This window comes from Suricata suricatta, chromosome 6 (assembly GCF_006229205.1).
Source record: "Suricata suricatta isolate VVHF042 chromosome 6, meerkat_22Aug2017_6uvM2_HiC, whole genome shotgun sequence".
Lineage (NCBI taxonomy): Eukaryota > Metazoa > Chordata > Mammalia > Carnivora > Herpestidae > Suricata > Suricata suricatta.
Window position 1 is genome coordinate 139772735 of NC_043705.1, and position 27694 is coordinate 139800428.

General features: G+C 43.9%; 1 protein-coding gene across 2 annotated transcripts in view; it reads left to right on the top strand.

The window, feature by feature from the left end:
- Positions 1-27694, top strand: part of LOC115293284 (catenin delta-2) — a 356183-nt gene that overhangs the window by 309487 nt on the left and 19002 nt on the right. For both annotated transcript variants that reach the window (XM_029941072.1, XM_029941073.1), the window contains 2 exons: positions 2361-2445; positions 26491-26617. In XM_029941072.1, coding sequence (XP_029796932.1) covers positions 2361-2445; positions 26491-26617 — 212 coding nt within the window. The remainder of the gene's footprint in view (positions 1-2360; positions 2446-26490; positions 26618-27694) is intronic.

The window sequence follows — 27694 nt, forward strand, 5'->3', positions numbered from 1 at the left end:
AAGTTGCTATGGTACCAGTCTAGTGATGGGTCAAAATTAAAGCCTAAAAAATAATGCAATGTTTCTTTGACCTTCGCATGTTATTATGACACTGTGATGTATTGGCATTTTCATTGAAAGCTTAAAACCTGCTACTCATTACACACTCATAGTCTTTTTCTATGTTGTACCCAAGCAAGGAGAAACAAAAAATTTACACTGGTTCTGAAGAATTCTTGCACACTATGTCTCAACTACCTTACCACTAGCTGAATATTAATGTATGTTCCTCAAGAGTTGCTAGGGGTGTCTGGGTGGGTCAGTTGGTTAAGCATCTGACTTCAGCTTAGGTCATGATCTCACGGTTTGTGAGTTCGAACCCTGCGTTGGGCTCTGTGCTGACAGCTCAGAGCCTGGAGCCTGCTTCCGATTCTGTGATTCCTTCTATCTCTGTCCCTCCCCTGCTCGTGTTCTCTCTCTCTCTCTCAAAAAATAAATAAACATTAAAAGTGTTGCTTAACCGTTGTCATGGACAAATACCTAGCTAACAACGATAAAACACAGCAACACATAACATTTAACCTTTGTTCTGCATCGATTATATAAGATTCACACACACTTGTACCGGTATCCGTGAGAAGCTCTAAATTCTCTGTCTTTAAATCAAAGGAATTTAATATTACAGGGATTTTGAAATCATTTAGCAACCGTGCATTTAGTCAAGGAAAATATGTGTGTTACTTAAATACAGTTCATCTTTCATAGTGGAAAAATGTTGAATTTATAAGAAATCTGGTTTTTTCATTTAAAAATACATGATGTAACTAGTGTTTTCAAACACATCCAAAGCTGAATTCCATCTCAGCGATAAAAATAGTAAGCATGACTGTTACTGTCACCAGTAAGCAAATGGATGAAGGAACCTTCAACTTACTTAGTCTAAATCGTGAACTTGAAGACCCAGGAAACCAGCAGACAGTTAATTGGCCATGTATTAACATCCCATCATTCCTCCACAAAATGTACGTCCCCACAACCTCCACTTACTCTGGCTCTCTGATCCAACCTCAGCCTCACCCCATCTAACCATCTGCTCACTTTCCCTTCAAAGACCATTTATTTCAAAGGCGTTTTTGGTTTCAATTCAGATTTTCTCTTCTGGGAATCCTTGGGCCACTGCACCACGGGTCAGCCTCAAGGGTGGGTTCACCTTGGAGTCCTCATGAATGGTGATGTCCTGCCTGACTCCAGGAGTCACCGTGCACATAGACCAGGGGTCAGCAGTCTGCAGCCCAGGGGCCAAATCCCACCCACCACCTGCTTTTGTAAATAACATTTTATTGGAATGCAGCCACATCCACTCGCTGATGTATTATTTATGTTTCCTCTAGTGCTACAGTCACAGGGCTCAGTGGCTGAGATTGAGACCATATGGCCCTCCAAAGTAGAATATATTTATTATCTGACCCTTTACAGAAAAATGTGCCAGCCCCTGAGATAGGCCACAGTGGCACTGACAAACACTAGAGGGTGCAGCTGTGCATGGAATTGGCCATTAGAATCAAGAATCGACAGGTAATTAATTAATAGCTTCCCTCACCACTGGCCAAAATAACTTCCAAGAATGTGATCAAATTAAATCAACACAGATTTATCTACCTCGTGTCCATTTTGAGACACGGGTTGGCACTGATCCAAACGTCAAACTATTTAGCTATTGTTTGTTTCATAACGATCTTAAAGCCATGGCTCAAAAAAATGGTCTGCAGGATGGAACTTTAATTGTACACGGGGCTTTATTTATAAACGCTTATGCGTTCCTGTATATAAATGTGAGAACACGTGTGTACACATCTTCCTCTGCTGCCAGTCTCCTGTGCGTGGTGCCATCGGCAAATGGAGGCATGTAGAACCCACACTGCATATGCTCTCATGCTTCAGTTGAGAAAATGAATATTTTTTTCTTCTCACTACACAGTTATTGCACAATACTGCCATTAAACTCCCGAATCTGGCCCTTCTTGATCTCTATTTTTCTCTTCTTTCTGTTCCACTCTATAGTCAAACACTAAGTCTGCATTCAGACTCAAGGCTCTCCTCTTCCATTTGCATTCTGAAAATTCTTTGCCAAATTGAATGTGTTCCTCTCTCTCTCCCTTGTGGGCTGTTGATGCGAGTAGGTTGGAGACCAGTAGACCATCCCTCGTACTCCCTGGGCTGAGAGGGAAAGAGCCAGGGGGGCAGAAGGATGTTTATTTCTGCAAATGCTGGGTCCTGATGAGTTCGTGTCCATCTGAAGCCTGGATCCTGAGGAGTCGGTGTCGATCTAAAGCCCAGCCACCCCGCTCGCCATCTCACGTGACTTGTCTTCTCTTCATCAGACACTCTCCAAAAGTGGTCAAGGCCGCATCTCAGGTCCTAAACAGCATGTGGCAGTACCGAGATCTGAGGAGTCTCTACAAAAAGGTAAGATTTGCTTTACCTTCTTGGCCCCTGGTTCACACAGACCCTGAGCCCAAAGACAAAATATTTGGTCATAACAAAGTGCAGCATAGATGTGGAAAGTACTTGTCCAACAGTCTGAGTGATTGAAACACAACTAAAGCAAGACAATCAAGGAAGAAGCAGAAGAGAAGGGTCAATCAGTGTCCCAGAATACATGCTAAGATCCATGAACCGTCTGGATTAGACAGACCCATATTCCTAGGGTCTTACCCGAGATTGTCCTGCAGAAAAGAAAATAACCTTATTTTCGTGAGCTTCCATATTGTACAATAGACTAAAAATTAGTGAACTCAGTGATTTTTCCAAAAAGAAACAGAAAATAAAACGTAGATAGGCATCAACAATAATGGTGGAGAGAAGACAGAAAAAAGTGTAAAAAGCAATTCAGGAAGCTGAGAAGCATCACAGCCTAAGAGCAACGAGGAGAAGACCCCACATCCTGCCCTATGTGCCTGAACCCGACCGTCACTGAGTTTCTGCCCGGCAGGAAAGGCCTGAGGCCCCTAATGCCGGCTACAGATCAGGGGACAGAGCTGGGCTTGTCCAGCACACTCTCAGAAGGCAGGAGCGGGTTCATATTGTATGTGTCACAAGGGTGTTCATCCCCCAAATGGTTCCAAAAATAAAATCATAAGGGAAAAATGTCACATCTAAACATTTTGACCTATACCTCATTTCCAAGTAAGACTAAATAAAAGGTGTATTATTTTGGGGTTAAATGGGGAGAATTTTTTAGCAATGTGTCCCAGACATTGTTTTTATTGTTCCTGGATCAGGAAATGTGACTAGTTTAAAGGATCGACGACCCCACAATAGATCTGAGTGAATGGATAGGGGAGGAGACCATCATTAATCTGCAGGGAGAGTAGTGGAGGCATTGATCTCGGTCGGGATTCAGAGAGCCTAAACAGGACTGGGGCAGGGGGCACGGGCTTCCTCAACAACTGCTGAGAGCACCTCCTTACACCCTCCTGGACACCTGCCTGGAGGAGGAGAAGGAGCCAAAGTCACCGCTGCCTTCATCCCCAGCCTGCCCCTCAGGGGTTGGGGATGTGGGGCTGCGGCAAGAGGTTCACATCACAGAGAGCAAGATCCCTGTTGCCAGAGGGAAATGTGTCTTTTTCTAAGCCAGTGGGAAAAAGTAAATATTTAATAACTGGTCCTACTAAGTTAGAGCCTGTTTATAGACTTCCCCCAAGGTCTTTCTATCTCCTGTGTGCTCTCATTACTTTGCACTTCGAGTTTACAAAGTTAGCCTATACATTTCTTTTTCAAGATTTTCCTATTTGCTAAGAGCAAGTGTGTTTAAGTTGAAACATATTTCAAGAGATGGCAAAACACAGTGTTGGGGGAGTGTCGTAGATTAATTATATTCTTTCCTAAATATTTGGCACAAATGTTTTGGGCGACGTTTTGTTTTGCTTGACATTCACGTCCCAGCATCCCTTCTTAGTTCCTTCCTGGACGCCTCCAGGAGTCGAATGAATTCTCTCCCAGGGCAGGATCCTCCAGCTGAGCAGGCAGCTGGACATGAAGAACACACTCTAAATTAGAAGGGAGCTGCTCGTTCTGAGTCAGTGGCTCCGGAAGCTTGATGAAATATTACTGCCTCCAATAAACTCCACTTTCTCTTGGATCCTGAACATTTCTTTGCTGAAATACACCTTTCCCTACTTATGTGCATCGAAGCGAAACTGCTTTTTAGAGACTCTACAAGTTATTTGTTGAATACTAGTATGAGTTTTCCATCTTCGCTTCTTTCTGTGTCGTCAGTAGGGTTCAAAAAGTGTAATTGTCTTTTTATTTTCATGAAGGTGAAAAATGTGTTGACAGGAATTTAATGGAGCTAAAACCTAAGAGCTAAAGATGCTTTAAAATGTGTTTCATGCGAGGACATGCAAGGAAGATGAGCTGGAGAAACTGATGCTGATGTTTTCAGTTGACCCATGATTTAAAAAGGTCGAGAAGGAGCCGTTCTTAATAATTTCCAAATTATGCAGTTGTGAAATGAAATGAGGACCTTTAGGCTCAATATCATAATAGCAAAGCTCAACATTCACAAAAGCTTTTCTTTTGAAAAATCCTTTGGTGAGAAGACCAGATCCACTCATGCTTATGAATTGTTTTTAATCAGTGGGGAAATAGATTTCCTTTTTGTTCTTCCTTGACAATTTACATATCATTGAAAAAATGTCTGATCCGTATCTTTTAATTCTCCATGCTTCAAATCTGTTTATTAAACATCTATTGTAAGCTTATAGAAAGAAGAGTCTCAGAGAAAACGTTAAGATGTGGGAAGTAGCTAATGTGGGTAAAAATGAAATATGGAATAATTACTGGTAACTTCATTAGTTTTAGAAATATGTACTGAGATTTACTGGATGAATTAGGGGTAAGAAATTTATAGAGCAAAATCTTGAAGAATTCATGGAGTTTGCATAAATCAGGAGGTAAAACTTAAAGGCATTATGCGTAAGAGGAAAACATGAGGAGAGCAAGAGGGGAATTGAAATTGAAATGGCATATCTATCAGACAGAATTAAAGGTCCATCTGTCACTGGCTAATTTCCTTCCAGGACTCAGACACAGAGGCCGGAATCTCATTTCATTAGCCCAGCGACTTTATTTTACATAGAGAGACACGTTTAATAAATCAGAATATTCTTCCAGCTGGGTGTGTTGGCCAATACAGAATTATGTCTAGTTCCTGATACATTGTAAGCCAAAACATATTTGTATTATCTGAACCTTCAACTCTAGTGAGACCTGGACTCTTTTTCCCTAAAGGAAGATTAATAATTGCAGGAGAATTTTATCACATTTCTCATACACCACCTTTTTTTTTTTTACAACCAGTTCTAAAGTTTAGATAACCACAAATAGATCTTTAAAATTTCTTTATCACAGAGGCTGATTGGTTATGGAAAAGCAGGTGAACCTTAGGAGCAGAACTGATATAGGCATGAAAGAGAACCTGGAGGTCAATGACTTTTTTGAACCTCCATACTTTAAGAAATTGAGGTCACTGACAATGGTGTGCTATGTTTGACCCTGGCGAGGACCATGGGGACAGCTGTTTTGAGAAGAAAGGAGACAAAATTGGGGTGGTGGGGAAACATAGACCTACAAGATTGCAGAAATCATTGTTTACGAATCCTTATGTAATGCCTTATTAATCTGTACGGCATCTCCCAGACCTAGTTATCCTGGGTGGGATACCGGCTATGCTGTTCTAACAGAAAGACTTAAAAATGTTAAGAAGCTCGCCTGAATAGGTATCTCCTTCCCACTCATGGAACTGCAGGCAGGTGGCCCCAGGCCAGCAGGTGATTCTGGGAGCCATTTTGTTGCTGTGCTTTGCCCTGTTGTCCTTACCTGAGTAGGCAAAGTTGCCTACCTGGACCACCTCTCATGCCAGCACACAGGAAGAGAGAGAAAGGAAGTGAGGGCCAATGAGGGCCGTGTAAGCAGGGCTACAAAAAGTGCTGAACTCCTGCTCTGATCTCGGCACCAAGACCTCAGTTGCATGGCCACACCCAGCGACAAGGCAGGATGGGAAAAGGGAGCAGCCTCAATCCTTGCTGAACTTTATGGCAGGAGGAAAGTGGTTATTTTACTGGCAGAAGAAAGGCAATATCAGCTCCAGTAGTCATTTCCCTGTGTTCAAATACATTTAATATCAATTGCATTCACTGTCTAATGAGGCATATTATTCCATTTTAGGGTAGCTGTGGTTATTCAGAACTTCTTACTTGCATTAAGTAAGAATCTCTTGCTCAGCAACTTCTGCCCTCCAGTGCCACTCTGAAATGTCTAATTTTTCTGTTTATGATAGCCTTCCTGCTTTTGAAGCTACCCATTCCATCTCCATGAGGTCATGGACATGCTCAGTTCTAATATATCAGTGTTGCCATGACCTGCACATGACTCTCTCTCTTTTTTCTATGTGCACGCAAATTGGTCAGGATCCTTTCTGCAAGGTGGCATCCCAAAATAAGGATATTCCTCCAAGTTTAGTTAAAGCAGAAGAAAGAGTGAGACTGTGCTTCTCTGCTGCTGGGCACTCAACTGCCGATAAAGTTCAGGAGCAAGTTAGTGCCGAGGAGACTCATCCTTCTATCTGGTGAAGTACAAAAAGCACAGGACTTAGAATCATCTGGAGAGATTCAGGGTGCAGCTTGCCACTGACTAGCAGCATGATGAGGCAAGCCCCTTGAGACCTGCCTGCCTATCAAGTAGGAATTGACTTTGAGCAGCCCTGTGGCACCTTCCTGTGGGCGGACAGCATGCCAACCTTCCGTTCACTAGGTCTCACAGTCAATGCTCACAGATGTGTTGGTGTTGTCTTATATCCATTATCTGAAACTGGTCACCGGCCATTACTAATGCAGAGTCTCCAGAAAAGTGAATAACCTCTTAAAATGGTCTGTGCAGTTCTACCCGGCAGAATGATCTCTCTAGGTAGCTGGACATGTCCTCAGGGCCCTACAGGTTTGAGAGGCCTAGGTCCCCTTGATGCCTGTCTTCTGGTTTGTGTGGCAGTCTGGTATCAAAAGACCCCTCACATCTTTCGATGGAGACAGTGGGCATCTCCCCATCAGTCCCATCCTGCCCCTTAGCTTTCTCAACCATGTAGTAAGCACCAATGCACATGCCTGGTAGGGGCGCCAATTGTGCCCAATGGGACAGTAATCATCAACGAGCTTTGTACACTGGAAAGTCATATACCCACGGGAGCTCTAAAACTGTTCATTGTTCATGCCATTTGGCTGAAAAAAATCCTCTCTGCCATTCTGTTCACAGGCAGCTGGGTGTTTGGATCCAGTGTGTTTCATTTGGCCATCATCATTGCCACCATCATCATTATTATTGGCTTCCACATTTTCATAGCTCTCTTCCCCCTTGGTTTCCCTACCCTCTCTCTTCCTGGCCCTGAGATGCCTCTCCGGTGCCCCAGCTCACACTTTAACAGTATAAGTAAACCAGGTTACACAAGGCTTTACAGGGAGGCCATTCACGACAATGTAAGTTGTCACAGTTTTAGAAGGGAGGTGAAGGCTATTTTTTCATTTAGTGCTAATCTGTATGTGTGCAGGTCATGTGTGCTGAAGACTAATATTAGATAGAGGATCATGGAATTTAGACATGAGTTCAAGCCCTGACTTAGTAAATAGCATACCATCTTTCCCTGATAAGAGGCCCTGCTCTGATCCTGTTTGTTTTTTAGCCTGAAAATGATGTCGTAAAATAGCATCACACACAGAAATATTCTTCTGGTGACCCCTATGTCATCACCGTCTTCTAAGTCACCTCCAGTTGTCTGATTGCTGCTTCTTCATCATTCTTAGGCTCATCTTCCTGTTCATGCTTGAATGTTGATGTCCCCCAGGTCCTGTGTCTAGATCTTTCTTACTGCACACACAGCCTCTTCCTGGTGTCTGGACTCTTTCCCTGACTTCAGTTACCACCCATACGTAGGGTTCTCCTGGGTCTGTTTGTATATCTGGCCACCTACCAGATAACCTACTCAGATGCCACAAACAAAACTAGATCTCAAACTGGCCTACCTTCCTGGGTTTGACTCCTCGTCTTGCACCCTCCCTCACCTACGCCCATACCCAGGAACTTTCCCTGGCTCTCTCCTCTCCTTCATGTGTCTGCATCCAACCCACCAGAAGGCCCCACACTTCTGCCTCCATCTACTTCTTCCTATGGTCATGGCCAAGAGACAGCTGGCTTCTTTTTTTTTTGGATCATTGCCACAGACCCATCACTGGGTTCTCCACCATTGGGCTGCCTTCTCTCCAGGCCATTCTCCAAAGGGCAGCCAAGGCAGACTTTCTAAAAAGCAAATCTGAGTAGAAGACTCTTGGGAGCCATACCTCCCAGTGACTCCCATTGCCTCCGGATGGAGGCCAAACATCTTAGTTCAGCCCATGGGACCTTTTAAGAATGGCCTCAGCCTAGCTTCCCAGATAACACTTGGCCTTCTGCCCACATTTAGCCTCCAGCTATACTGAATTTCTGTGTCCTCAGGTCACTTTCCCTCCCTCTCTCCTCACCCTCCCAAGCCTTTCCACAGACCATGCCCCACCACTGCTCCACCCCCCACCCTACTTTCCCTCCTTATCTTCTTCATTTGTCCTCCCCTGAAAATCATCCTTCTGACCTCTTCTTCAGGGCTGAATTAAGGTCATTCCTTATCATTGAAAATAATTCAAAGGTAGATTTGTTTGAATGAATAAAAAAATTTAAATTCAGACTTTCAAGCATTATGAATAGTTTGAGTTGATAGCTAACCATGTTGCAGCAGAAGGTGCTGTGATATTTTAATGTCTATATAAGATTTGTTTGTACTTTTTTAAAATAAATGTTTATTTTGAGAGAGAGGGAGAGAATCCCAAACAGGCTCCACATTGTCAGTGCAGAGCCCAGTGCAGGACTCAATCCCACAAACCATGAGATCATGACCTGAGCTGAAACCAAGAGTTGGATGCTTTAGCCAATTGAACCACCCACATGCCCCAGATTTATTTGTTCTTTTATAGAAAACAATTTTCTTGCTTGGTTCAAATATTAATTGTGGGAGGGTTTGCATTGGGAACTTCTATCACAAGTCATTTCTTAACAGAAATTGCAATGAAACTTGCCTCTGACTCTAGTAAAATTAAAATATCAACTCCTGGGGCACCTGGGTGGCTCAGGTGATTAAGCATCCAACTTCAGCTCAGGTCATGATCTCACAGTTTGTGGGTCCAAGCCCCACATCGGGCTCCATGATGGCAGCTCAGAGGCTAAAACCTGCTTCAGATTCTGTGTCTCCTTCTCTCTTTGCCCCTCCCCCACTCATGCTTTGTATCTCTGTCTCACTCTCTCAAAAATAAACATTAAAATTATTTTTTAAATGTCAACTCCTAAAGAGCAAAATTCTGAATTACATGAAAAATGAGCAAACATTGCCTGAAACAGGCTGCACTACTATGTGCTGGAAAATAGGAATAAAGAAAATGAAATAAATCCTATCTATCCCTCTGGCAAAAATAAAGCAGATGGTTTAACTTTCTTAAAAACTGAGGTTCTTAGTTTACTTGAACTACTTTGATTACTCTGTTCTCCAAACTTCTAGATTTCCCCTCTTGGCTGCCAGTGTCTAAAGGCTTTGAATGCAACCCTCGGCTTAATGACATAGAAAATTGGAATTTATCTCATTCCTAGCCAGTAAAGATCATTGTTTTATTGGTCTTCATGAGGCATTAGGTCCAAGACTAATTTGCTGGATCTTCCTGAACACAAAATCAGTAACAGAATAGAGTTTTAAAATGTACATGGACTGTTTTGCCTTTAAGTGTTATTTACCTAGTGGTCACTTAAAATGTAAGCTTGTTTATCACTGGGACTCAGATATGAACAAGATTTAGCACATCATTTTTAGGCTTTGGATCTAAATCTTTCTTCTTCAATTATAGTTGAACAGTTCGATGTTAATATTCAATCATTAAACTGCCAAGGAGATCTTCATGTTTGCTCTCATGTTGGGGCAAAATGACCTCTTAATCAGGAATTGCAATGAGCAAGCCTGAATGTTTCACTGGCTGGCATTTCCCAGCTTCACTGTGGTTGGTCCCTCCGTCAGGTTGCCAGCCAGGAGGTTCCCGGCTACCTGCCATGACATCGGTCTTATGTGGGACTCCTTCCTAGATCTCCAGCTCAGCACTGCAGCTCTCTGCTACTCCTGAGCATTCATCTGCACCTCCAGGCCCGCGTGCTGGTCTCTGGGTCTCAATGGGACTCAGATGGTAAGGCCACTCTGCCCCACAAAGGCTAGCCAAGAGGATTCCGAGAAAAGCTTCACTAGCAACCCAGAGTCACCCCAGGCCATTGTGTGATGCTAGGGGGACCCTCTTCAGGGTAATTACTCAATGAGAGTTCATGGATTTCCAGGTACACTGGACCCACTCCGTCTTCTGAGCCACAGATGTATCCTGAGATGGAGCAGAGGTTGCAGGAAGGCTCAGGGCACCACAGTGAAAAGGCCTCTGAGTATTGGGTATAGAAAGATGAAGATCAGGAATGAGAGGAATGTACCTCTGCTCTTTCATTCCTTCACTTCTCCATGGACTTCCTGCTGAGAAAACATGGTGGGCTCTTAAAACAGACTGTGGAAAGGGAGAGAGCAGTCCCTCTTGTCAAGTAGGGGGTCACAGTTTTTCCAGTGTTTAGTTTATGATACTGAGGCTTATTAGTTTGCTCTAAGAATTCAAAAGGCTCCAGAGAGAACAGCATCCACTCAACCTGTCCATGAGTGAATTAAAATCCTTGGTTCATAAATGCAGGAGTCAAATCAAAGCCAGATCAGATGTCAGAATCACACTCCTGTTGACCATCATCTGGGTTAGAAACCAGACTAATTCTTTCCACTAATATTCACCACCCAGTGTTTTTACAGCTGTACTCCTATAGTGGTCCCCACCCAGAAACATCAGTATCTTTCACAATGAGCTTGTGTCTCAAAGATTGCCCAACTGTTTGTGCTTGAAACCGAGTAAGGTCATTTTTCTCTGGATAGAGATATTGTATTCATTCTTGCCATTGGGATGAGAGAAACAAAACATAAAACTAATCTTTAAATGTCCTTCCTTTTATTGTCAAGAAGATAGACTCTCAGGTTGCACGCACTGTTCAGCCAGTGACTAATGAGCTTGGGGAGGATTGGAGTCATGCCCTTCACGGCCCATCTCACACAGGGCTCCCTTTTCTTACTGCTGCTGTGTTCATTTCATTGGCTCTTGCCACCACTGCACTCACAGAACAGGAAATCAATAAGTAATTATGGATGGGTGAGGGATGCCTGCAGATTTCCTCCAATATCCAGACCATAGAGGATGAAAGAGTGGACACAGCCCTTATGTTGCCTTTCACTGCTTTAGGAAGGCCACAGTGCACAGATGAGCCCATGGTCCCTTTGATGCAAACGGAAGTCATGGGCTCATCATCCTCATCCGCTTGGCATTTAAAAAAGCAGTGCTGGATCCCAGTGAGAACTGGAAAAAGGTTTTGAAATATTGTCAAGGAAAAAAACCACAACATTGTCAAAATTTCAAAATTTTGATCTTTAAGCTTTACAGTAAGAAGGGCTTTCGCATGTTGCCATTTTGAGAATTAATAGATTTTTGCTTTGCAAGTATCTAAGATGTTGATGGAAAAGCAGTAAATCCTCTATAGACATAAATTAAACTACTGAATGTAGAGCTGTCATTTCTATCAAGGAATTGCTTACCAGGAATTTATTAATCTTTCTACTGTGCTGGAAAATTCTTCACCAAGAGATGACTGGAAGGACATAAGGACTTTCGGCCAGATTCTAAAACAACCCAAGCCCAGTGTCCTCAAGACTTACAATGATAACTCCTCAGGTTCTTTCTTTCCTAAATCACTTGATGTCAAGTTGGGGCAAGAAACAAAAAGGCGGAGGTTAAACTCAGCTATGATACTGTCTCCTCCATAAATCCAGGCATTTGCTTGTTGATGTTTATATCGACAAATAAGGTCTTCCTTCATGAGGTCCCCTGACCTCTCTGAGACACTTCTCAGACACTCATCATATGATATCTGTCCAAAAACAAAGGCACAAATGGGAACAGAAGCAAAAATCAATTGTGCAAAAGTGGAAATCGATGCACATGGCAGTTGCTAAACAAGAAGTGACTAAGTTATCGCTATTGCTGGGATGGATGTCCATGTCAGGAAATCCTGCAGACCAGATCCCAAAACGAATGTTTCCTCTGTGCCTCCACTCTTTCACAAGGCTTTACCCATAATATTTTAAATCAAAACCTACAAAAATACCCCAGAGACAAAAGGCAGAGGAAAGGGATTGAATCAGGAACCAGAAAACTCACTAAGTTTAATGTGAGTCTACAGCCATTCTTGTTTCTTACTTTAAGCAATTAGCGGAAACTTACCCCCTCTTTTTCAGTGAATGACAGTAGTTGGGATGATGTTATTTTTGTCTCTGAGGGGCTTAACTGCTCGAACAGAAAGAGTGTGATCAGTTTCTTCCCCTTTCCTATCTCTCCCTCCCCGAAGATGTTCCTTCCCCTCTTCCCAACCCCATCCACCCACCAGGCTCTGAAAGGGAAGGAAGAAGACAGGAAAGCATAGCCAAGCCTGGCCAGTGCAGTTGTAGCCTGGCATTGGTCCATTCTGCTTTCACAAGATGCCCATGTTCTAGTTCCTTCTCTCATGGGAGCAGTGATGTGGTTTGCTCAGAAGTACCACCTCCCAACTGAGGGCCCCCAGCCGGGACCTAGATAACTGATCTCCATCAGCCTCAGGCTTCTGCCACTCCACTGCACAGAAGTCTGGGTGGGTGCAGATTTTGTGCCTTTGTAACATTGGTAGTTTGGGACATCTCGTTTAAGAAGGATATACTTGTGAGTAAACATTTCTGTAAAGGTCTTGGAAGGGACCCAGGCAGTGGATAGGCTGGAACCTAAGCTGTCTGAGCTCCATTATCAGTCCACCCCTGCTGCTGAGTCTGTGTATCCACTGAAGACACCAGTCCCTGCAAACCACCCCCCGCCCCCCCCAAGAGCCCATGGGCAAGCTGAATGGGTAGTTCACTCCAGGCTTCAGGAATACGCAGCACATCCACCATCTCCAAGGAAGCTCTCTCCACTTGCAAGCTCTTCTGCCCTCTAGTGATTTCTCAGCCTGATCTTGTAGATTCTGGATGTGAGACATGTGCTAATCCTGCAGACTGTATTTCGTCTTTTGTCTCACATAAGAGTGCAACAATCCTGTTCTGACATCACACCTCCCAGACCGGGGCTTCTGGTTCCTTCTATCAGTATTCACTGCCTCTGTTCATTCTCCATCATTTGCCAGCACTGTGTCCCCATTCCAAGCAGCTGGAAAGGAAAAGAGCAAAGGAGGGCATAGCTTAAATATTCTCAGATCTTAGTCACATGGCCATACCTCCCTGCAGGGGAACTGAGAACAAGGGTTAATTGAAAAACAGAGTTTTTATTGCAAAGTGGGAAATGAAAGAGAAGGCTACCGAGATGCTTAGGCCCACAACACTCACATGATGTGGGCACCAACACCAATGGCCTTTTGGTATTGGAGGCCAGTTTTTATAAAAACCACATTCTTGAGAAGATCCCCCGGTGCTTTCACTAAACTGAAAATCCTCCTACAGTCATTTCCAGTTGGCTTCAATTATGAAAACTGTCTCAAGTCCATGACTCCTTGGTCCATGCAGAGAGACCAGCTCAGTGAGGAATGAGGAAGAACTATAACTTTTCAGACACTTCTTGTCACTTGAGCGGCGTAAGGTATATTAGCAGCACCCTGGGGAAGAAGTGAGGAGGTCGTGGGACATAGATGCACCTCACATGTTTCCTGTTGCTGCTCCTTGTTTCATTGAAGCATGGTGCCCCTGACAGGCTGTCAGCAGCCCCCTGTGTTGAAGCTAAAATATGCAGCATCAAAAATATAAAATACACATCAATTTCTTTTTTCTCTGTGCCAGTCTATACTGTAATAGCCTTCATTGTCTCTCCCTCCTTGTTCAACAACATGCGATTCCTCTTGGTGCCATCCTCATACTCCTGTTAGTGAATAGCCATCCCTGGTGACTTTATTTACCCATCCAACACATGTTTATTGAGTACCTACTCTTTCCCAAGTTCTGTTTTAGGAGAAATACAGAAGTGAATATCTATATATTGGATTAACCGTTCCAAATACATCATGGCATTCTAGCCATGATTTCTTGCTAGTTTTATTTTATGCTTATCTTTCTTGAGTCCTATTCCAAACTATTTTTTTCTTACTTAATATCCATGCTTCTTGTTACATCATCTTCTTTGAGTGAGAAGCTTACTGTGTTGATTTTCCTCTTGTTTCTTCCTCCTCTCACACTGGTTATTCCTCGTCTGTAGGGACACATTCTCTTTGTACCTCTGTCTTAAAAATAAGAAATGTCCTTTCCTGCCCACCCTCCTCCATCTTCTGCCTGTTTATTTTCCTGTTCCTGCAACCATTCTGGACAGGTGTTCACATGGACAGATCAGCTCTTCTCTTTGTGGAAATTCCAGAGCCCAGAGTCCTACCATCTGTAAGACCTGCCATCATACTGGCAATGGCACATCCCCACCCCCTCCCACCCTCCATTGGCTAGATCCCCAGCATACGGCCATATGAAGCTGCAAGGCAAGCCATAGCGTGGGGGCCAGGTGTGTCCAGGAACAAAAAGAAATGAATTTGAAGAGCAGTTAGTAGTCCTGACCATATCCTCCTCCCTTGCATGATCCCCTCTGGGCTTCTCTGCCCCCACTCCCTCCTGCCTGGTTTTTCTCCCAAGCCACTCCATCTCAGTCTTTTTTGCAGGCTACTGGCCTTCCCTGAGGCACCTTTGCTTTTCTCTCTATTCCTTCTATTATAGATGATCTCTTCTGCTCCTGTGCTTTAAAAATACATTTGAATGCCATTGGATCTACATTTATTTCTCTATATGGTCTTCAATCTTGAACTCAAAGCCTATATACACAACGACCATGTGACCTCTACACTTCAGTAGATCACAAGCTCTAACATTCCACACATTCAACAAGCCGCTCTCAATATCTCCCGCAATTCTGTTGGTCTTCCATTGTCGCCCATCTCAGTAAAGAGCACCTAACCCACTCGGTTGTTCTTTTCAGAAATCTGAGTTATCTCAGTGTAAGTCTTTCTTCCTTATCTTCACTATACTTTCCACCAAGCCCTGCAGAGTTTATTTTCTAAATCTCTCTCAAGTCCAGCTACCTCTCCCATTTCACCTCCATCATCATCTGTCACTAGTCCTGGTCCAGTTGCTGCCTGATTGGTTTTGTGGAATCTACTTTACCATCTTCAGTCTTTTGTCCATTAAGCATTCAGAATACAGTTTTATAAATCCAGGTCTAACCTTGTAAGTGTTCCTGATTTAAAACTCATCAGTAGCTTCCAGTATCTCTCTGGAAAAAGCCTTACTCGTCTCTCTCACTTCTCTCCACCTCTTCTCAGTCGCTTTCAGCCACATTGGCCTCCTAGTTCCCCATCTCTGCTCTTCCTTACAGGCACAAAGCTGTGCCAACCACAGGGCCTTTGTGCTGCATGGGCACGGGTTCATTCCTCAGCAAAGACTGCCGTCCCTCCTCTCCTACCACACCTATCTATTTCCAACTCAGTTTAATGGTCACTTCCTCAGGGAAATTTCCCTGACTCTTTCCAACCCTTCACAGCTAGCAAAGACCCTTATAATTACTTGTACTTTTTCTTCATGGCTCTTACCAGAAAAGTAATGGATGCAATCATATCTTAAATATTCATCTCCCCCTCAAGAACCATTCCTACCTCCCTCTGTTTTAGCCCCTGTGCCCAGAACAGCATCGGGCACTTACTAATGTTTATTAAATAAATCCAACAATGTCCCTGCTTCAGAGGTGAAGCTCAGCAGAGGACACATTCAGTGACTCTGCTTTTATGTCCTCGATCTGCAGCACTTTCCAGTAGGGTGGGAGGGGAAGATGTCAAGGTTGAGACCCGGGCTGAGCTTTGAACTTGCTGATCACTGATGAGTACAGATGTAAATGTCATGGCTTTCAGATGTCAGAATGGGGCATGCTACAAATGAGACATTTGAATTCGTCAAACTTAAACACTGGACTTTCTTCAGTTCACCCCAAACTTGATTTTGAATCACTAACTGGAACCCAGAGAACATTGTGAAAGATCACCTACCTCACCACGTCTTTGTTTTAAGGCCTCAGAAGGCACACCAGGGAAACAAAAGAACTGAACTGATCTTATTTCAACTTCCCAAGCATTTTTCCTGCATTTTGTTGGTACCAGCTAACTAATGGTAGTTAACAATGGCATGCTTTCTTTGACCAAATTCTATGCATTTCCTTCCAACTTGTTGAATCTTCTAGTGAGAATGATTCTTTACAATTAGACCCATGGCAGTAAATTGAATTCCTGAAATAGATTTACTTGGTATTTGCTTTTAAAAAGATGGCATGGGTTTCCCCCAATATTTGAAAGTAGAGGGCTCCTATAAAACCTTTTACAAACTGAGATCAGGTGAAGTGAAGGAAGAATTACCATTTTATAAAAGCAAAAGTCCTCTTTGGATTTCTTCCAGTTAGTGAAAACAGGCCCTAAGGTAGGTCCTTCGTAAGAGAAAAGTGACCTCAAGGGAACTTTCGGATAGTGAGGGAAATCTGTACTAACCAAGAGGCATCTCTGTGTTTACTGTACCTTTAAGTATCAAAATCAATTTAATTAAATTCCATTAGAAGCACCAGAGCTGAAACAAACTAATGAAAGCAACTGGTATGTCAGGTGGTATTTATTTCTGTATTAAACTGCAAATACTCCCTTTTGGCCCTTAAGATTTAGTTTAAATATTTAACTCTACTAGATTTTGTTGTAGAATTGTTGATGGAATTAGTTTTAATGAATCTTTAACAAACACTTTACCTTAAAAAGAGATGGAAGCATGTTTTATTACCGCAAAGGGAAGCTGAGATTTCATTGACATGCAGACTCTGGCTTGGGCTTCAATCACACCCACTGTGAATACCCTGTTTCCCTTTTTTTCTACATAATACCTTTTATTGAAATAAGAAGTGCGTATGTATAACTATCGCTAATTTGGAATCTCTTCTCTCTCTGCTTCATGTGATTACATTGACAGGTTTATTCCACTAAAAACGACTGGAAAACTGGCACGATTTCGAGCAATCAAGTTTTTCATAAGTGGGTCATAATATCTTAGCTGGTTACCTTTTTCAAAGGATGTCAACAATCGACATTTTGCCATTCATCTGAAAAATAGGCTCCTGATGCAGAAGTCCTGTTAGCGCAGGCAGGAAACAAGCTGCACGTGTCCCAGTTCGAATGAGTGGATGAGCGTGGGTTGCTAAAAGCCCAAAGGGTTTCTACCACACTTCCTTTCTATCTCAGGTCACTCAAAGCAAAGTAGAATTGACAAGCTTTATGGACTGAGAGCCTTCAAGGACAGCTAACCGAAAAACTTGTATTTGTTACTTCAGAATCAGTCTGTGTGCCTACTGAGTAATCCTTGTTTAGAGGCCAAGAAAATCTCATCAGATTAAGGAAGTTCCAGAGCTGTTTTCAAAAGGGAGGGAAAACGCCAATGATCATAGATACATATTGGGGTTCCCCCTGAGATCTCTCTCAGTGGAAATAACAACTGTTTTCCATATTCGGGGTGAATTCTTGATTGAAGCTTCTGTCCAAGTCAGAGATGTCACTTAGCCTCAGAAAAGATTTGTTAAATCTAAATTCTAAGTACGGAAGAGAAGACTTGCAAAAACCACTTGGAAAATGGAGCTGTAAATAGGAACATCACCATTTAACTTCCCATACATTGGGTGCTCTCTCACTCCATCCTCCTTTGCCTGTTGCTGTCTGGTTTCCAAAGGGTGCCTTCTTCCAGAGAGCAGAGACTTCTAGGGCATTTAGGCGAAATTCCATTTCCTTTCATGTCATCTCCTGAGCATGTACCTGAGGATTTGGTATTTAACCCCTTTTGCTCTTTCTTTTTTTTTAATTTTTTGGAAGTTTATTCATTTTTGAGAGAGACAGTGCATGAGTGGGGGAGTGGCAGAGAGAGAGGAAGGGAGACACAGAATCCAAAGCAGGCTCCAGGCTCTGAACTGTCAGCGCAGAGCCCAATGCAGGGCTCAGAGTTCATGAACCGTGAGATCATGACCTGAGCCGAAGTCGGACACTAAACCGACTGAGCCACCTGGGTACCCAAGCCCTTTCGCTCTCTCTAATCATCAAATCCTCCCAACAGCCCCTGAGATATTTACCTTTCCACCATCAAAACTCTGTCGTATACACAGGGAGTAGCCTCTCGCCCCCATCCTTTTCATCCCCCTCCATCTAACAGTGTCCTTCTGTCCTTCTGCATGTCCTTCTCTGATTCAGCATGGAGGCCAGGGGGTCGAGGGGCTCAGCTGGATGTTTCCTGGAAGTTGGGAGATGAGGGGATAAATCTTCAAACACCCTCCCGGCCATGGTTCAGCTTCCTTCCATCTTAGCAACCTGCTCTCCACACTTCCTGTTGGGGTGCCCTGCATCCCACTTTCTTCCTGGGACAGTGACGCTGGACACCAGTGTTCCCTGCCCAGGAATGTCCCCCAGGGGGACCCATTCAGCAACCAGCTCTTCCGTCTGGGGAGCGCGTTCCCCCAGTAAGCATGGGCTTCTGTACCCAACGTTAAAGGAAAGTGGGACAAAGCTAACTAACGGAAAACACAACGCGCCCTCCCGTTTCCCCTTCCGGCTCTCCTGAGCCCTTGTGTTTGGGGAGAACTGAGCGCATGCGCTGTGCACAGGTGCTGGTGTTTTCTGCGCCGCAGGATGCGGGAAGCGGTAGAGATGGGGGTGGGCTCAGTACATGCTGTAAGAGCCACGAATGGACTCAGCACCCATCTGGGGCCAGATATGTCAGGTCTAAAGGTGCTTCAAATTATCCACAAGACTGGTTAAAGAGGAGGCTGTTTAATATACCTCACACTAAAACAGCAGCAGCTGAAGAAGAAATTAGCATCTAAAATGGAGCAGGCAAGCCGTAGGCCATTTTTTTAAAGTCCCATTTTACCTAAACTAACACAGCCTTCAGCCCAGCGGTAAGCATGTCATAAAAGACAGATATACCAACAGCAGAGGATGATACTGATGAGGTTGCTCTAAGCTAAAATAAAAATATCGTAAAGATCTGATAACTTTCCTTCGTTGCAGGACAATAGAGTATAAGAACTATAGAGGCTAGCTGTAACACCCATGACATTGATTATCACTTTGGTTTACAATAATGAATGCAGTCCCCTTAAATCACTGGATCCAACGAGCATTTATTAGGCTCCTTGGTACTGCAGGCACTATGCCAGGGACTAGGGCTTCAGAAATAAATAAGGCCCAGCCCTGCCTCACAGCTGGGAGATGGGACCACAGCGTCTGTAGTGTGATGTCAAAGTCGTCTGTCCATAGTGAAGCAAAATAATCTAGAAGATCAATGCTAAAGCCCCCCACCCCAACTTGGAGGTGTAATTCATTCAGCAGTAGTGATTTAATGGGCGTGCCCTGCCTGCCTCCTGTTTACCTCACACACAAGTGTGCAGGATGCATAAGATCTGATGGGAAGAGGGGAGGAAGGAGCTGTGCCGGGTTGTGCAGAGGTGCAGACGTGTGAAACTGGATCACAAAGCCCGTGTTTGCTGGGTAATCGGGTGTGATTGGGTTCGATGTATGTGTGGCACCTCTCGGCTCTGAGGTTGGGACCTGTTGTTGATCCTGCAGAAGTCAACCTTGAGAAGGCCTCAGTTGACATTCCCCAGTGGAGTCAGACATTCAGGGCCTCCTAGGATTTAACACCTGAAAACGTATTTGTATCCCTACTAGTCACCACAGCCTGTGCGCAGAGACTTCAGACCAGCAGCTCGCTGCCCAGCTTTTCATTTACATCACCCAGTGGGCTCTTGAAAATACCAATGCCCAGGCCCTACTCCGAACAACTTACATGGGAATCTCAGGGCCCGAGGCCCAGGCATTACTATTTTGAAAACCGCCCAAGCTGATGGGGCATTTTTGCCCTTAACTTATGGAAAAGAAACGGAGGCAGGGCTTGCCAGGAATTGCGACACTCACGTAGACCCGGGCAAAGGAGCTGATTCCTGGCGGCCTTCTCGTCTCAGCTCCCGGGCGACAGACGACCCCAGGTGAAATCAGTGTTCAACCTTGACAAAGAGCGAGAGCCCTAGCCCTGGTGCACAGACCTAACTCATTCAAGTGCTGGTCTGTGCTGGGTGTCCCGCACACTTTCCGGAATAAGAAGCTGGGGGGCAAGTGTGCATTACACTATCCTCGTGTAGACCAACCTGGAAGCTACTTAGTCCCTTCATCTGAAATCTGTTAGTGGAAGTCTCTGTAGTCGGACAGTCTTCTAGGAGGTATTTACAGAATTGTCATAAACTTAATATTGCTATGCATTGGAGACCTCCAAATACTTAAGGGGAAGATTCATAGAAGCTAAATGGAGTGACGACTAGGTGCACGTATGGCGAAGACTACTTTCGAGCCCATGAAGAACGTTGCCCAGATACTCAGGAGGTCTGGACCATGGAAAGTACAGAACCAGATGACAGTAACTTTGGGGAATAATACAGTTTCATAAAGAAACAGGCTGGGAACTTTAACACAGAGACTGAAATTGGTAGAAGGACAGTAAAAGGAGAAGATAAAGAAAATCAGATTATTCCTGGCGGCAATTTAAAGTTCAATGACTTTGAACTCCTCTTCTCTTTCAGGTTTCTATCTCTATCTACTTGGAACAATTTAACAACCTCCAGTTTTAAGTTTAATGTGTTAAAAATAAAAACCAATTTGAGGCACAGATATCATATCACCTTTTTGACAGCTTGGCTGGGTCTGGAGCGAAAGGGCACAACTTCTCGGTCATTCTGCTGGAGGCAAAAGACAGACATTAAAAGAGTCCCTTATCATCAATATTAAGGATTAACGGCCCTTCCCTAGATGCCGTGGCTCTTCCTCATTCTGTTTGTCCTCCTTGAGGTTTCTTATCGAACCCCTAGAAGGCAAAGGGGTGATGTGAATGGGGACTGTGGTCGAGCACCTGATAAACTAAACTTCAGGAAAAATTCCTGGTCTACAGGGAGTTAAAATTTTAAGATGAAAAAATAGTGACCTAAGAGGCAAGTGATGTAAAAGACAGGTGCCCAAGTTGTGCATATTTATGTACACGACTTTCAAGCCTTCCTGAGTGACTCTGAGAAGTAAATGGACAATAAATTGATTGCAAGCTAGCTAGATAACAAATACATACATGGCTATTTGTATAAAAGGAATGTCAGCTTTGCAATAACTTCCCAAAGAAAATATATCTTCATTTCCCTTCTTCTTTGGAAACTTTTTTTTTTCAGAAAAAAAAATGTTAGTTTTCTAATTAAAAAAAAAAAACTTCATATACTAAATCTGGAGGGTCATGAGATGTGTCCTCAAGGTAATTCATCATTCAACGTAACTTACTGATTGACCTGTACCCTCATCTCTAGCATCTGATGCATTGTGTTCCATGACTTTGGGAAGTTCCTGCCATCAAAGCTAAAACTGTGGGATCCCTACTAGACGTGGTTGAATGTAGCAATATGAGAGTCCCATGTTTTAGTCATGGCACCTCTCGCTCTGGATCAGTGAATGAGAGAGAAGATAGACCTGAGCTGTAACCAGGTCGCCTCTCCTTGCTCCAGCAGTGGCTCAGGAAACTACTTGAATCAAGAGCCGTCATTGGGTTTACACTCACCCTGTTCCCTAAGCTTGCTCCCCCACCTCCATTCAGTGTCTGTGCTCCTGTGCGTACAGTCGTGGGCCGTGGGCAGAGGTGGCAGGACCAGGATGGGATTCTCGGTGCCTCTAAACACACTCCTCATCCTCCTCAAGTGTGTGCTAATCCCACCACCCACAGACGGTTTCCCTGAAAGGCCACATCTCTGTCACCTTTCCAATCCCAGAATTGGGTCTTAGGAGGGATTTGAAAGCTTTTTTTGGTGCATCCTTACAAGAGTTTCTTCCTGAGGAAGCAGTTTCAGATGCGCTTTCCTGGTGTTTCCTGAGATGTAAGTACCTCCATGGTCCCGTTGTAATCTAAGTATCATGGAATCCAAAGCACTGAGCCCAACGGAGCTCCAGTCATCTGCACAAGAGATGTTGAATAATCCATTGCTATCTCACCAAGTAAGACCAAACCAGATCTTGAACTGTGCCACATTTTTCTCTGATGTCTCCTTTGGTCTTGAAACATACGAAGTGTTAGCTGATGTTCTTACTGGGAAATACTTTATTTACCTTAAGTGACGTGTGGAGCATCATGACTTATTCATGACCAACGAAGCCAACGTTTTGATTAGAGCTGTTTCCTGAGCCACTGTGTGCCACCCCACTGCGTATCTTCCAAATTGTAGAACAAACATGACGTGACCTGCCTCTGTTGATCATACCCCAAGGGTGTTTTGTGGCCAACAAAGCTTTACCTTCAAAAGAAAGGAATCTATTTTTTAAACAATTTTTCAAATTGTGATGGTACACGAATACACTTTTGTGAATGCATATACTTTTGAAATAGTTCCTGTCCTGCACTTGCTTTTGTGAGACTGCCCCTTCCCTATGCTTGCCGCCACATGACAGAGGATTTAAGGGAAATGCACAAGTTCTCATGGAGACATTTTCTCCTCCTACCCTGACACCTACCCCTTACCTACCATGCCACCCTCCTGCCTTTCCCGGAGGAGGATTTATATCTTCCTCCCCTCATCAACTCAGTCACCACGACTGCATTGCTCAAGACACTGTTGTTACTGGTCATCTATTGTTACTGGACCATTAGCATTTAAAGATTCAGGATAGCCAGTAATCTGCCCCAATATCCCACCTTTCTTCCACCTGCTTCCCATTCCTTTCCCCCCTTTAACTCATGGTCTGCTATCAGCAAGATCCCCTGTATGCATTGTCCACCCCTTCTTCTTCCTCTGACACTGGACTATCCATGAACATATGCTCCCCACACCCCTGCTGCCCTCTCAAGTGGTGGCTGTGTCATTTCCCATCCCCCTCCCCAGGAAAAAATCCCAGCATCTGTGAAGTACCCTCACCCCAGCAGCCTATGACCCTTTTAGCATCTGCAGCCACCAACTACTTTTCATTCTCCATCTCCGCAATGTTCACACTTTCCTTTGTCCCTGGCTTAGATTCCATGGGCTCCCAAGATATTCTATTTGCACTTCCTGTCTCCTTCCAGGTTACTTTCCTGACCACCCCATCCATTTCAATCAACTCCACACCTCCACAGGGCAGCTGAACTTGGCTAGAGAAAAATAAGCAATGATGCTGACCTCTGGTCTCACTGTAAATTCATTGCCACATGTCCTAAGTCACCTTGCAGCATTCTGGCCACCAGAGCGCCTGGCCATGGTCATTTTGCAGCCCCCCACCCCACTTACCTCAAGACCCACCTCACTCCTTTCCTCCTTCCTCTTTTCTGTTCTCCTCCCCTCTGCCCCTCCTCCCTTTTATTCTCTAAGCTCCAACTCTTCCTCATGCTCCACTGATGACCCCACTTCTCACTCCACCCAGAGAACATGCAAGAAAACACAAAAAAATGTCCTCATCCTCCTGCCACCAAATCCACTCTCTTCTTACTGCATCTGTGACCACACAGCATGGCTGCCCTCATCCTATTCCATGGCCCACGAGCCCATTGTTCCTGAATCCTTTCAACACTTCTCCCTGAAATTTCCTACAACTTCTTGTTTCCTCTGTGTTATCAGCAGCTCTTTCCTCCTCTCTGTTGAGTCACTCCCGAGGACAAATGAAATACTCAATATTTCCAGGTGATCTATGAAAACATCTCTTTGTCACTCAGTCTTTTAAAGTCCCATTTCTCCACTCCCCTTAATAATAAAATTTTGTCAAAGGTGGTCTGTGCTTACCTTCTCCTTCATCAATTCTCATTATCTTTGGGGCCCTCTCCAGTTAGATGTTCACCAACCTGACTGAAGAAAATACTTTTGCCCCAGTTATAATGGCTTCCATGTTCCCCAGGCTGGTGGCCAGTTCCTGGTCTTGCCTGTCATCCAGTTGGTCTTCTTTATGCATCGGCTTTCCTGCTCTTGCTTGATCTCCCACCCTCTTGATCCTCCTCCCATCTCTTTCTGCCCTTCTCAGACTCCTCCAAGTCTTTTCCTGCTCTTCACACCTTCTAAATACTAGAGTGTCCCAGAGTTCAGCTCTGTGTCCCCTGTTTTCTTCCTTTATTTGCATTCACATTTGTACCCATGCTCCTTGTTTCAGATAATCTCTGTCCTCAACTCCAAAACTTTTATCTCCAGCCCTGATATCACTCTTGAAACCCTGATTTGCAGATTCTGCTTTATTTTCTGTCTTCTCTTTCATGTTCATCAGGCATCTCTACCCAACTTGTCCCAAATGGCAGTATTGGTTTCACCACCTGAAGCAACTTCTCTCCCAGTATTCCTTGTCTCAGTAAATGACACCTCCAGAACCCTGCTGTTCATACCAGAAACACTGGGGTAAAGCTTGATTCCTCTCCTACACCCAAGAGCCAAGTCATCAGCAAATCCCCAACACCGATGCCACGTTTGACCATTGCTCATCATCAGCCACTATCCAAGCCAAGGTTGTGTCTCCCTCTTCCAATGGATAGCTTCTTCCTTGGTCTCCCTGCTTCTGTTCTACTCTCCCCAAACTGTTCCAGACTCTCAGTCTCAGAAGACTTCTTATCTTTCTGGAGCCCCTCATCACGCCTCAGCCATAGGGACTTCTGGTGGCTCTCACGTGCACTTAGCCCATCACATCTCTTCTTCCCTTGGCTTGGAAACCCCAGCCTGTGTCTTTGGTAGCTGGCCCATTATCATCCTCCAGGCCCCTGCTGCAATGCTAAGTGGTCCCAGAGCAACACACATTTCATAACCGAATCCTGTAAACTAGCCACACCAGCATGCTCCACTGGTATTCCTTGATCCCCTAACCTCGCTTTATGTCTCCTTTCAAATACTTACAAGTATGCCACATTTCAGTATTAATATTTCTTTACCTCCTTAGTATTTGGCTTAGCTGGCCCATTAACTGTCTAAGGCTCACAAAAATGGGATAACAATAGTATCCAGCCTATGCAATTGTTGAGAAAATGTTGCCTTGTAGTAAAGCTAGTGCTAGATAAGTGCTAGATAATAGCATACTTCTCACCTTGGCTTTTTCCTACCAGCCAAACATAATAGGAATAAGAATTAGATAAACAAAGATACAAATACTGAAATGAGTATGAATTTTGTTCTTCATTAACTTCCATCTATCTATGCTTGCAATGATTCTTCATAGTACCTTGAGTCCTTTAAAAGTCTAAATATAACCAGAAACAGAAAAAGCCAGAAGTGGCTGCTCTATGATGCAGGAGCCAGGGTGTAGCAGGTGTCTGCTTTTCTTTGTTGTGGTTTTAGTGCTCTTTGACATATGACTTTGAGGCAAATCAAGTTGAATTTAAAAAGGAGAAAACACTGGGAGGATATTTGTGAACATGAGTTCTTGCTGGGGTGAGGGAGGGTGGAACTACTCACAATTTTTTCTCTTTATGCTTTCTAAATTCACAAAATATGTTCTACAATGTATTTATTTGGCCTTTATAATGAAAAAATGGTATATGTACATTTTTGTATGTTAACTATTAGAAGGCTTAATGGAAGATTAATTGGTAGGACACATTTCGAATATGTTGTAAAGCAAAAAATATCATTCCTGGTTGAACCAGAGAACATAGCCATCTGGATGTGAAGACACAGTGACACACAGTGACACTCACGCCAAAGGCCTTGAGCAGGTGGGCTTGGGGCAGTTGTGGCCAAGGAGGCCTGAAACAAAAAAGGGACATCAACTGGAAAGAAAGAGGCTGCTTGGCATTGTGGTTGCTAACTGATTGGTCCTCGGGGATAAAAAGAGTAAATACTTTTGGAAGACTTCTAGGCAGTTTAAAAGAGGGCCAGACAGACCTGGAACCAGGTAGGTAACGATGAGACAGTTTCAGGGTCATCTAACATTTTTAGCATCAAATTTTCCTTTAAATAAAATCTTCTGGCCAAAGCAGGTTTGCAAAGAGACCATTTATTCAACATCTGGGGAAGAAAACAAGCCTAAAAGCAGTCCCCTGCTATGTCAGGCTGCCTGGAGGGAGCAAGGGTGGGGGTCGTCTCTGTTCACACTGGTCTCTCTGAACCTGGATGATCACTTGAGCAAAGCTCAGTGCTCTCTTTTGACCGCCGGTAGAAATGTTTCGTAAAATCGAATGTTTGGACCTCGAAATGGGAGGTGGTGGAGCATCACTCCACCCCCCACCTCACGGGAGCGCGCTGTCTGTTGCAGGACGGCTGGTCCCAGTATCACTTTGTAGCCTCATCTTCCACCATCGAGAGGGATCGGCAAAGGCCCTACTCTTCCTCCCGCACGCCCTCCATCTCCCCTGTGCGTGTGTCTCCCAACAACCGCTCAGGTAAGAGACGCCTGTAGCCAGCCAGGCCTGATGTGCCTCCTTCCCACCCCTTAGCCGGCCCCACAGGAGAGCGTTCCCCGGAGTCGGACATTTGCTAGAAATATGAAATGAGTCTGTTTTCTTTCATAGCAGCGGTGACTTTGTGTTATATTTACACAGACTCAGAACAAATCTCTCTGACAGATTTCAAAGAATCTCTAACAGGTGTTAGACGTGCATTCAGTGAGCAAAAAGAATAAAGATGGCTGTCAGATGCTTGCAAAGCAGGGTTTGCTATGGACCTTCTTCCAACTCGGAATAGTCTGCGTCCATTGTATTGATTACAACCAGGATAACAGAGCAGTGGAGAACATTCTGTTTCTTGCTCTGAAACGACCTACATTTGAATATCCCGTTGAGGGTTTCGTCACTCCTCCATGTCTGATTAACCCATTATTATTACCTTTAAACCAGCCGATATGTGATTGATAAAGTCTTACTACAACAAAACCAAAACCTTTAAGTCACTCAATTTCATTTTTTTCTAATTTTGTCACATTTCTATTGTTTAAATTTTGAACTCACTACTATTATTTACTTGTAAAGATACTTTATACCCTTTTACAGTCACATTATGTACTGCCTAAGATTAAGGAAAAACTTAAAGGCGAAATATGAGCACATCATTTAATATAATATATAAGTGACAGAGACTTTATTGTTTTCATTCAAAGTGTAAGTTTAATTTTTCTTTATTTCTGCATTTAGGGTTTTGTCCTAAGAATGAAGCATGGATAAATAATTATATGTATACACGCAAAAATGCACACGCATCCACGCGCGTGCGCGCACACACACACACACACACACACACACACACACACACACAGCTCTATAGGCCTTTATTTAAAGAGTTTCTCCCTGCTCTTTGCTGCCCTCATCCTGCTGAGGAGCCACGAGCCCTTCCTCTCAGAGGTCATGGTGGGAGAGTGCTCCTCTGCCCTGGAGATCACTTGTCATAAAACTTTACCCCACACGTTACTGTCAGAATGATGAGGAAAAATGGGGAGTATTTGACTGAAATGAATTACTCTCTCC